The following is a 12,482-nucleotide window of genomic DNA, read 5'->3' on the forward strand; positions in this document are numbered from 1 at the left end:
TTTGGCAAATAAATAAGTATTTAACTATATGAAACCAATTGTGGTTTTTAACAGCAGGTCAGCAGGGGCTGGACAGCTGGCTCAGCGGTTAAGAGGGCACACACTGCCCTTGCAGAGGACCTGTCTTCAGGTCCCAACACTAATGCTGGATGGCTCCTGACCACCTGGAACTCCAGTTCCAAGGGATCCCATGCCTCCTTCTGGCCTCCAAGTGCACTGTACACCCGAGCACAAACCCAGACACACACACACTCACACACACACACACACACACACACACACACACACACAAAATGAAAGTTTTAAAAAGCATTTCTTTCATCTGAAAAAGAACATTTACAAAAACAAGAGCAACGATCTCATGTGAAACAGAAATATTGCAGTGTCCTCAGCCCCACAGCACGATACCAGTTCTATTCAACCCTGTTCTGGTAATTCTAAACAGTCAAAGTAAAGCAAGAAACAAAACAAACAAACAAACAAACAAAAAAGTATAGTAAAGAAGAAAAAAATTAGCAAATAACAGGACTGTGCTAATAGGAAAATACCAAGAATCTAATGATAACTTCCATCCGCAGAGAATATAGTGGATCATGACAAACTGACATAGCTTCAACTAGAAAAGGTCACGATAAATCACAAAATCGCACTTCTACATATGTTGAAGAGCTGTGGAAGCACTAAAGACCAAAATTGGAATTCCAGAGACACAGCCTCTGGACTGAGTCCATCTCCACACTTCTCCAGAAGTGTCTGCCAATTCTAGTGCAGATTCTGCTTGTCCCACACAGGGGAGCTCTACTACTAAAGGGGTAATATACGGTGACGAAATGAGGTGGATGTGGCAGGTTAATGCTGCAAGGAGCTCCAAGCTAGTTCTTCCCACAGACTCTCTAAAGTTCCACTGCATAACTAGCTACCAGGATGGATCGAAGAAAATGACAGCAAATATCAGAGAAGACACATAGGGCACCAGAACTCATACACTGCTACAGGAGCACAAACCCATACAGTCATCTCAAAATACGGTTGCAAAAAGCATGGAGGTTCACTCCTATAATTCAGCCCTCCAGAGTACGGGGACAGGAGGATTGCCACCAAGTTCAAGACAGGCGTGGCCTAGAGTGAGACACTGGCTGAAGAAGAAGGGAAGAGAGGAGAGGGGAGGGGAGGAGAGGGGAAGGAAAAACAACCAAACACTGTCACTAAATAATAATGTTGACACTGTGACCTAACAATTCACTGTTAAGATGGACATAGAATCTTATTAGAGTATATTATTATAGGAACACTATATATAATGCCTAGTGACTAAAAAGAGAAATACTGAGGTTCAATCACACAAATGAATAACACATACCAAGGACAAACCAAAACACAGCAGTGAGGTTGGCCTCATGATGTGAAGTCGAGGGAAGAGGCTGGATTCAGGAATGAGTGCTGTACAACTGCATGTGTATCGGGGACAAAAACACACCAAGCTATTTGCTCAGCGGGAAGGCCACTGCCTTGGGAAGGCACAGCAATTAAAAGGAACACAAGGAAGTCTTCCTGCTCACGTGCTGGTTACACAGGTATGTTCAGTTTACAGAACAACATCATGCTACACACATATTACATTTCAATCAAAAGTCCTTTTGAAAACATCATAAACACAGTAAAATTTAAAAATCAATTATTAGTATAAATACCAGTCATCAAAGGTTATTCTGAAAACCTTACCAATATTCTAATCCAAGAAGGCTAAGACATAATAGCCTAATGACTGTGACAATGACTCTAACCCTTTCTGTGGGTCCTGTGACAACTACTTCTGTTGATGCTATGGAACACAAAAGAAAGGAAACACAACTGAGCTTGGTCTGGTGGCACAGGCCTGGAACCTCAGCAGTAAAGGCTGACACAGGAGGATCTTGATGAGCGCGAGGAGCTAGGCATAGTGGTGCATAACTTTTTACTCGCTCCGGAGGCAGAGGCAGGTGGATTTCCTTGAGCCTGAAGCCAGCCTGATCTACACAGAACAGCCACAGTTCCAGGACAGCCGGTCTAAATAATGAGACCCTAGTCAAACAGCAAGTAACAATTTTTAAAAGGCAAAAAGGCCTGTATAAGACACAGCACAGACACCGAAGGAAAAGAAGCAAAACTAAATATCTGAACTCACTGTCATTCACATTTCAAAAGCTAGCTTTTAGTAATTACTTAAACTCTAAGTAAAGATTTAAAAATAAGGTGGGTAGGATATAGCTCAGTTGTATTTGTTTGGTATGTGCAAAGCCCTAGGTTTAATTACTAGTACCACAAAAAGCAAACAAACAAAAGGCCTTGATATTCTCTAAAAAACAATTAAGTGGCAAGCACTAAATGCAGCAAAAGTAAAAGCCAAACCACCATCATCATCACTGAATGAGACGGTCCTTTGAACCTGGTGATCATCAATCCGGCTGGATGGCTGACCGGTGAGCTCCAGGGATCACTACCTCCACAGTCTTGTCAGTGCTGGCCTAAGAGACAGGGGCTACCCAGTTACTCGGGTGCAAGGTCCCCACACCTGCCACAGAGCAATCCCTTTACTGACGAAGCCATATTTCCAGCCTCTCAAATGATAACATTTTTAATAAATTTTCTCAAATCTTTCAACCAGTAGAGGCTAGAGGGATGGCTCAGCTGTTAAAGAGTGCTTGCTGCTGTTCCAGGGGACCAAGGTTCAGTTCTCAGAACCCACACGGTAACTTATAACTGTCTATAATTCCAGTTCCACGGTACCTGACACCCTCTCCTGCTTCTGTAGGCACAGACACTCTTGCAGTGCACATACACACACACAGCAGGCAAAATACTCATACACATAAAGTTAATATTTTCCAACCTTTGTATCAGACAATCAGGATTTGAATTATGAATATTCAGGGAGGCAGTGGTGGCACATGCCTTTAAAGCCTAGTACTCGGGAGGCAGAGGCAGGTAGATGTCTGAGTTCAAGGCCACCCTGATCTACATAAGTGAGTTCCAAGACAGCCAGGGCTGCACAGAGAAACCCTGTTCAAAAACAAAGAAAAAAATTACACAAATACTTTACTTTCAAAAGAATATCATATAAAGTTCTATTTCTTCAAGTTCACACTTAATGTGTATACATGGATTATCTTTCTTACAGATCTTCTGTGAACCCAAAACAGCAAAGGCAGGTAAAAGACTGATTCATCACGGTTTCTAAAGATAAATCCAGACCAGTTATTGACCTGTAACTAATTCTCTCAGGACAGGCCTCCAAGGAAAGCAAATCATAAATACCCATATTTCTGTACAGAGGATATATCTTGAAGGCTCTTTTGTATAACACATACACCCTTGTTGTAAAACAATGGTTTAAAAAACAATCTTAAAAAAAAAGAAAAGAAAAATCCACTGATCACCTTTAGCCTGTTTTAGTAGTTATATTTCATCATTAACAAATGATCGCTTAGTTCCTCAGATCTGGGTGGGATACTACAGACTCTTGGAATTGGACTTTTCTCACCTCATCAAGAATCAAGTAAAATGCTCACTTGGGTTATTAAATCAGCAGGGACACCCTGCATCAGACGTGGGCAGTTTTATAGGTCTTCTCCAGTAAAATACATTTAAGTAAACGCCATTAGGCCTGGCACACAGAAGGCATGTACAAGTGGCAGCCTTACTATTAGAACCATCTTTGTTGCCGTGGTCCCTTAAGGGTGAGATGACAACAGACTGCCTCAGTAACCACTGTGTTATCACTGGCATTCTGCCTGCAGGCTCGTGCAAATTCCAACTGCATACTGTCATCTCCAGAGGTCGAAAACATCAGGCAGACTATCAGGAAAGCAGGTAACTAGCCATTCCTGTGTAACTGCTGTGGGTGGGGCAATACTTTATAATCAGTAGTCCTCGTCAGTTGACAACTTCACCTCCTCCCAGGGGACATCTGCCAATGTTTGGAGATATTTTTGACTGTCACAAATGACGAGTGCTGAGGCCAGGGGGGCTGCTAGGCACCCTGTGGTGCACATGACAGCTCCCACAGTAAGGGATTAACCTGGCTCAAAATGTCAACCAGACCGAGGGTGAAAGAGTATCCTTCCCAGCTCTGCTTTTTTGTCCTCAAAAATAAGGAATGAGAACCATCACAACCAATTCCATAAGTTTAAGACCAGGAGACAGTCTCATCAAAATGAAGAAACTATCATAAACTCCAATCTACCTACCTACCTACATCTAAACAGAAAAGGCTTAAATGAGAAGGAAGAAAGCTGACCATGAAGGAAAGGGAAGATCTATAGAAACTTGTCTTGGAATGCACAGTCTAGGACATGAGTAAGGGTGGACCTTAAAAAGGAGCACAGACCCCGTGGGAGCATGTACCGACTGACCCTACGGGATGCCACTCAGTTAGGGCCTTGCAGTGAACCAACAGACAGATCCTGGGAAATGAGTCCTCGGAGAAGTTATTCGGCTACAGTCACACAGGCATTAAATGGGGGATTAGGAACCAAATCCAAATCTTTACACACAGAGCCATGCTCTTAACCGCTTCACTATTTTAACATACCTACAGACTACACAGTTCTAGAAGGATGGTTACTTATAGGTAACAGGAGAGCAAGCCACCTCTGCTTCTTTGCGTATATTCTTTGCCAAGTCAAGCTTACTGGACTGGAAGGCACTATTCTCTGTTCACTGAATTTATAGGCTCCAAACCAAACTTGTTCTTGCCCCTCCCCGCCTTTGACTGTCCATCTCACAGCAAAGCTAATTAACAGAGAAAAGAAGCAAGATACAAATGTTTTCAGCTTCCCATCCCTTTCTTCTTCACTCTGCTCCCTGGATTACATAGATAACACGCAGAGTTAGGACTGTCCTGAGCTCTATTTTCAACTGTAAGGGTGTTTAAAATAAGGAACTTGAGCCTTATAATATCTGTACCCCTGGGGGGGGCAAGGACAGCACCCTCAATAGGAGAGACCAAGGCCACTCCTGCCACATCCTGTGGAGCTGCTCCTCAGGCTCTTGTCACTCCACACCACTGGTGAGTGATTGGCCCGTTTACTCATAACCTTTGAACTTGGCACACATCTGCAGTGTTCTTGCAGGCCCTCCCTGGTTACACCTCTGCACTTGACTCAGGACTTGTCTCTCCTACTGGGCTGCCAAGGAAGATGGTGTTGTCCTTGTCCTACCACGGGACACAGATATTATAGCTCAAGTTCCTTATTTTTTTTTTTTTTATTTGTAGACACTGATCTGTGTTCTGCCCACCACAAGGGCCCGAGGCTCTGATTCTTTCCTCCCTGAACAGCAAAGTGTGTCTGTAGCACCAAGAATTTCTTTCTAATTTTGGTTTCTCCACTAAAAACAGCCATGGCTCCTTGAAGAAATGGTTGACACCAATGACTAGAATAAGTACTAATAAACCTGGAACTCCTTAGGGACCAAAAGACGATAAAGTGCTAACAGAATGATTAGACATTCAAAGGACAGAAGCTAGCATTCAGACTGCCAATGCCCATATTTGGAACAATTTGAGTGTTGGACTAATAAGGTCATTCAGTACACAGCCAGTCTGGCTCTAGCCAGGGCTACATAAGCCCGTCTCAGAAAACAAAACTGCCCAGGCAGAAACCTCTATGGGGATCTGGAGACATCTCAGTTGATAAAATGTTTGTCATGCAAGCACGAGAGCCTAGGCTCAGATCCCAAGCGTCCACCTGACAAAAACTGGACATGGTAGTACCTACACTGGAGAGGCAGAGGAGAATTCCTGGAGCTGCCCAGCTAATCTTGGGGGTAGTGTGTGCTCTTCAAGTCAGTGAGAGACCCCATTTCAAACAGTAAGATAAAGAGCCATAGAGGAAGACATGTTGACCTCCAGCCTGCACACTATAAACACACACACACATGAACATGTGCACACACACATGATCATAAATCAAGAGCAGGGGCTTGATTCATGAAGGTGTAGTAGATAAAGTGCCTACTGTGTAAGCACAAGGGCATGAGTCCAAACAGCACCCACATCAAAGCCAGGGATGGTAGTGCTCATCTACTGCTGGGGTATAGGGTAAGGGGTGATTACAGGCGGATCCCTGAAGCTCGCTGGCCAGCCAGCTCCACATTAAAAGTAAGTTGGTGAGCAATTAAACAACATCACCTTTGGCATCCACACAGGAGGTCAGGCAGGACACATCACTCACACACACACACACACACACACACCCCTCACACAGGGCCAGTCCCAGCTACATATTGAGACTGTGTCTCAAAGATAAAACAATAAATAAAACAAATTAATAGTTTATTAAAAAAAACAATGTATTAAGTAGTTTTAAAGTAGTTTCCCAAAAGATAACAAAAGGAAAAAATAATTATATAAGAAAGAAGGCAAGGATGAACTGTGAAATTGATCAAAGTCAGTAAGGAGACCAGTAAACGCCAGATACCTTTGCTAGCACACAGTGAGAACACTGGCATCAGGCCTGGGGCAGACTCTCAGAAGCTGGAAAAACTACATGAAATCACCAGGAGAAATATGTAAACCCAAACTGGGAACATTCTACGAGGTGTGTGAGCTCGAGTCAAGGTTTTAAAAGGTAAACTAAGACTGTGGGGACTTTATTGTCTAAGACTAAAAGGATCCATAACAAAAGACAACACAAACTCTGAGCTGAACATCTTCATTTAAGGTTTCTAAGAAAAGATCCAACGGTGGCAACTGGAAAATCAGAGGAAGACCTGAGGTTTGAGTGGCAGCAGCACACCAGTGTTAACTTTCTTTTTCTTCCTTCCCTCTCTTTTGCTTTTTGATATATATATATCTCAAATATATATAGCTACAATGTGATATTTTCACATATGCATACACTATGGAATGATTCAATGAATTAACATATCATTACCTCATATTTTTATCATTTTGTGGCAAAAGCATTTGAATTTTACTTTCTTAGCAATTTTGAAACATATGTCACCATTGGGAAAACTTATTTCTTGGCTGGGCCACAGCTCAGTGGCATAGCACTTGACCCTGGGCTCACCCCTGCCACAGTGAAAACAGTAGTCCTTAAAAGCCTTGGTCTTTCTCACAGTCCATCTCTGATTCTTCCTTTCTTCTACTCAACAGCATGAATTTACAGGTCCAGCTTTCCCCCCAAAGCCTTGTGTGGCCCGGAGCATCATATCCTAGAACCCGGCTGTTGACCAAGCCCAAAGTTTACAGTCCTATACAAATTACACAGCCTTGTAAATGTCACCTGTTGCCTTTCATCCTCCTTCCTCTGTGGAATACACTTACTCAGAACACCATGGGAGTCTTCCACTGATCCCTAAGAAAAGCCACCTGCCTCTGCATAGGAGAACTTGAAGAAGTCAATGATCAGATCAAGAGCCAAGGTCAAAACCTCAATCCCTCTGACCCAACTGTGTGCTCAGTTACTTCAGAGACAAAAATATCTTGGCATCCCACTAAGCAACTTTCCAACATCCTGAAGTTTTGCCACAAACAAGTCAGGCCGTGGTTCTGGAACCAGATAAACCCTAGAGGTAGCAGAAAAGCAGCTGATCGATGAGACAACTATGTGACTGAGGGGCCAGCACGATAGCTCCGTCTCAACTCTTCCAATGACCAAGAGCCTGGTGAGTGAGCACTCCTGGAAGGATACATCCCAGCATTGGGGTGGCTGAGTCAGGAAGACTTCAGGCTTGAAAGTTGGCCGAGGCTACACAGTAAGTATAAGCAGAACTACACAGGAAGACTCTGACTCATTAAAAATAAACAAAATAAAAATCTTGTGATTCAAAGCACCTGGAATTGAAACAACCCAGGACCATAGACAGACAGATTTAGATACTAAATGGATGCCCACACATGCCAAGCCCTGGGCTAGGTACTGGGGATAGCCCAAACGTGACCCTTGCTCCTTCTGAGCTCCTGCCCCAAAAAGAAATGTCCTAAAACCAGGTATCCTATAAGCTGAGCAGATCAGGCCCAGTGCTCACTACTGGACCCTGGTAGTACTCCTTAAAAATACCTAACACCTTGGAAGCTGGAATATACAACAGCATAGAGAAAAATGGCAGAATGCAGAAATTGCTAGAAAGGCCTCACTCACTACCTCTCCCTCTAGTTTGTTTCGGGACATAGTCTCATGTAGGCCAGGCCAGCCTACCCTCAAACTCCTGACCCTCCTTCTCTGCCTCCCGGTGAGTGTCACCAAGCCCATCACCCTTTCTCAATTATGTCAGTGTGAAATACTGAGGTCCTTACTTCTTCCCTCGCATCTACTCCCCCAAGGTTTCCCATTCTTTTTCTCAGGCTTTTCTTCTCCACTAACTTCTTCCTTTAACACCTACAGACTCCCTTACCCTTCTTGTTTTTGCTCAAGCCTGCTCATTCCCAATATCTGATTTTTCCACACAGTATCTCATTTTTTGTTCTTCAGAATGACTGTGTCAGATCCCAGGAAACCTGCCTTCTATCCTTTACTGTTTGCTGATGACCAACAAAATGGTCTTTTATCTTTCCTCAATATCCCGTTTCTCATCAAGCCCGTGTGACCGAGCACATCTACCATCCAACCTCTATCATCTTCCGCCTGAAATGGACATTTTTGGTTTCTTTGCAAACTCAGTTGTGTCGTGTGATACTTTTCTGGATGTGGTCTGATGAGAGAATGTTTTGCTGACACAGACACTTGAGAGGACGTGAGTGAGGTTTTGAAAGAGTATAAGTGAACGCCACTCTTGCATCACTTGGCTGACCCCACTTCTCCTGGTAATCCTGCTGCTTCTTGTCGCTTCCACACACTAGTGCTGATATGATGGAGCCTCACAGCTTCTTCTGTATCGAACTGCTGCTACTGATCCGTGTTTGGTGTTTTGGGCTGGACTGCTGATATCCTGACAACGAAGACTGGTCTTGTCCCTAAAGAACTACTTCTAGCAGGTCCTCATCGACCTTGTCCTGTTACCCATCTTTCTCTCCTACCTTTGGTTGGAGGGCTAGAAAGAAGGGTGAAGGGTTTAAGAGCGAAGTAGGTTTTAAAACACCTAAGCGTACATCTGTCCTCTGAACTCCCAAGCTCTCCACATCCATTTCCTCTTTATTCCTAAACAGCAGCACTCCTCAAGGATGTACCCTCTACATCTCTCCATAAATATTTTCTGTACAACCACACTGGACATCCATACTCTCACCTCTACACCCACTGTGAGAAACCACCTTCGACATTCTTGCCAAAGGCCAGTCATATTTCAATGGTTCTAGCCAGTCTCCCCACCTATCGACTGCTTCCGACTCAGACCACTATGTATGTCCTTTCCAAAACAACCTCACCATCTGACTTCCCATCTCCACCAAAGATGCCAAGCTACCTTCAGGGAAGTGACGTAATGACAGCTAAGCCCTGAGGCACCTACATGAGCCCAGCTGAATTCTTAACTGGCCGAGCCACCTACTATGTATCAATCTAATCCAATCCTTTGAGCACCAACCTCTTTACAGAGAAAAGGAGGACTAACAGCACTACTCTCCTGCAGAACTCTAGGGGCCACTAAACAACATGTGCAAGTGTATAATGTACAAACGGCACTCAATAAATATTAACCACTAAACCTTCAAGATTAACAGTACCAAGAACAGCTAGGATCTTACAGTTGGGCCTACTTCACCCACGTCAGAGGTCGTTCTTAGTTTAGGGTCTTCTACACCCATGTCTGACCTTCAAGCAGTGGGAATTAAAGAAACTTCAGCAGTTCTTAGTACTCACTAACCTAACTTTGACCTTTTAGTCGACTCCTTCCCCTACTACCTATGTATGAACTGGACCTCCATTTTATTTCCCTTCCTAGGTGATTAAGGACTGTCTAGTCCTGTCCAGTATCCTGAGAAGCCCCGTGCCATCCATCTTTCTGAAGGCAAAAGCCAGTTGCCTACAAGGCTGTGCCACTGTGCCCCACTGCAGTACCTGACCAACCTGTTCTCTTGTTGGCATGCCTTAAGAAAAACAGCTACTTGCCAGACAGGACCAACATCTCACCTAGATGGCCTTCTTCCCAGCCTGCAGCTCAATCTCTGTGTCTTCTCTACTCTGAGCCCCTCCTAGTCTAGCCTCACACCGCACTTATCTTAAAGTCATTAATTCTAAGACCTTGGGCTCCACCCTTCCATGCCTAACCAGTCATTATAGGCCGCAGGATCTTCTCTCACACATCATCTAATGGGTCTCTTTATCCTTGTCTTTTAGACTTACGTGTGTTTGTGTCTCAATGTCTATGCAGCCTACGACTCCTGGACTCATGCCCCATCTATCAAAGCAGCTGGGACTACAGGTGTGCACCCCTGCGTCCAGCTAGCTCCATCCGTGTTTATCTATCCCTGAGCCTGTCCTGCCCAGTAGCAGGACTCAAATCATGACCTCATACGTGACAGGCCAGTCCACCACTAAGATATGTCCCTAGCCTCTATTTGCATTACTTTGATGTCTACTTAAATTTCAAATTGAGTTTCTAAAAACCAGTGAGATTAATCATCTAAAACATAACATTCGTATGTCATGTCATCACTGAAAAGTATATGGAGCTTTCTACTTCCTAGGGGATAAAAATCTTACTGCCTATTAATGATATTACGAGTTTTCCTGCTTCTTTTAGTCTTTGCTAATCCCACGTTGTCTACCTCTAAGTCTACCAACTATACCCCATTCACCAAACTTTATGGTTCAAATCCTATGTTCTCAGTAAAACCATCCCTTGTCTCACAGGTAGAAGAGTGCTATCAGCAGAGCACCACAATGTGAATAAGCAAAAGAGTCAGGCAAGTGACTATGACCAGGAAAGATGATTTTGTAAACAGATCAGAGAGGATGGGGGCAGGACAGACTCCATAGGGTCTTCTTGGGCATTGTAGAGACTATGTCTCAACTGAAGAATTTTTGTAATTAAGAGATGAAGTAACTTAGATTTCAAAAGATGATGCTATAGTGGGTGACAAGACTTGTGTAGAGAGACAGGTTCAGACACAATGAGACCAGTGAAGAGGCTATTCTATTAGTCTGAGTGACGCAAAATAAAGTAGGCGAGGGCAGCAGAAGGAAGTGATCAGAATTAGGATGAGCACGCTGAGTGGATGAAGGATTTAAGAAAGAAGTCAAGGATGAGTGAGTTATTAGCTTAAACAAATGGAGAAGAAAAGGGATGGCACAACAATAGAGAACATACCTGGCTTTAAAGGTCCTGGAATCAACCTCCAGTAGTATAAGAAAACAACCAAAAAAAATTATTAAAAAAAAATACAAGATCAGGGCTGGGGCAACAGCTGTGTGGATAAAGTGCTTGCCATGCAAACATGAGGACCTCCTGAGTTCAAATTCTACCAGGAAGATGGAAGACAGAATCAGGAGAATCCCAGGAAGAGCATGAGCTAGCCTGGAGTACACAGTGGCAGACAACAAACAAGACCCTGCCTCAAACACAGTAAAAGGCAAAGACAGGCCTCAAGCTGTTCTCTGACCTCCACATATTCACTGTGGCATATGCGCATGTTAGAGCAAAGCAGTGAAAGAACAGACTTTGTGGGAAGAGGTTAGGATTGGGAGACAGAACTGGGATATAGGGCTGGAGAGATGGCTCAGCGGCTAAGAGCACTGACTGCCCTTCCAGAGTTCCTGAGTTCAATTCCCAGCAACCACATGGTGGCTCACAACCATCGGTAATATACATTAAATAAATATTTAAAAAAAAGAGGGGTTGGGGATTTAGCTCAGTGGTAGAGTGGTTCGGTCCCCAGTTCCGGAAAAAAAAAAAAGAAAAGAAAAGAAATGGGGTGTAGGGGAGAAGACAGAGATGGGGTATACGGGAGAAGACAGATGGGGTGAAGGAGAGAAAACAGATGAGATGCAGGGGGAGAGGATAGGGCTGGTGGTATAGGGCAGTTGCCTAGCATATACAAAGCACTTGTTCAATTGTTACAGTGACAAAAGTTATCAAGATAGGGGTTGGGGATTTAGCTCAGTGGTAGAGCGCTTGCCTAGGAAGCGCAAGGCCCTGGGTTCGGTCCCCAGCTCCGGGGAAAAAAAAAAAAAAGGTAGTTTTTGGACACATTAAGTTTAAAATACATATGGGGGGCTAGAGAGATGGCTCAGCAGTTAAAGAGTACTAGCTACTCTTCCAGAAGACCTGGATTCAATTCCCAGTACCCACATGGCAGCTAACAATTATTTGTAATTCCAGTCCCGAGATTTGTAACCCTTTTCTGGACATGTGGGTCCCAGTCATGCACACATGTACATAGTGGGCAGACATACATGCAGGTAAAACACCTATACATATAAAAATAAAATTACACACACACACACACACACACACACACACACACACACACAGAAAATGTTGAGTGGGAAGTTTATTACCTAAATCTGAAATTCAGAAGACTGATCTTAGTAGCAACAGGCTTAGCTCATAGAATGTCT

At 43.8% G+C, this 12,482-nt stretch overlaps 2 protein-coding genes across 13 annotated transcripts in view; one reads left to right on the plus strand and one right to left on the minus strand.

Annotated features, from left to right (window-relative positions):
- Ide (insulin degrading enzyme) overlaps positions 1-12,482 on the minus strand; it is a 101,431-nt gene that overhangs the window by 78,114 nt on the left and 10,835 nt on the right. For 2 of the 10 annotated variants that reach the window (XM_039102124.2, XM_063282174.1), the window contains exon 1: positions 3,521-3,754. The exons of the other annotated variants lie outside the window; for them this stretch is intronic. In XM_039102124.2, the coding sequence (XP_038958052.1) occupies positions 3,521-3,525 (5 nt within the window). In that variant the 5' untranslated portion in view covers positions 3,526-3,754. Of the gene's footprint in view, positions 1-3,520; positions 3,755-12,482 lie in introns of those variants that run through there. 10 annotated transcript variants of the gene reach the window in all.
- The window catches only part of Kif11 (kinesin family member 11), a 94,335-nt gene continuing 83,160 nt past the window's right edge, over positions 1,308-12,482 (plus strand). Inside the window, exons 1-2 of one of the 3 annotated variants that reach the window (XM_063275808.1) lie at positions 1,308-1,574; positions 7,139-7,740. The gene's annotated coding sequence lies outside the window, so the exon portion shown is untranslated. Of the gene's footprint in view, positions 1,575-3,725; positions 3,850-4,112; positions 7,741-12,482 lie in introns of those variants that run through there. The other 2 variants (XM_063275788.1, XM_063275836.1) reach the window with 2 other exon arrangements.

The sequence above is a fragment of the Rattus norvegicus genome, chromosome 1, assembly GCF_036323735.1.
Source record: "Rattus norvegicus strain BN/NHsdMcwi chromosome 1, GRCr8, whole genome shotgun sequence".
Lineage (NCBI taxonomy): Eukaryota > Metazoa > Chordata > Mammalia > Rodentia > Muridae > Rattus > Rattus norvegicus.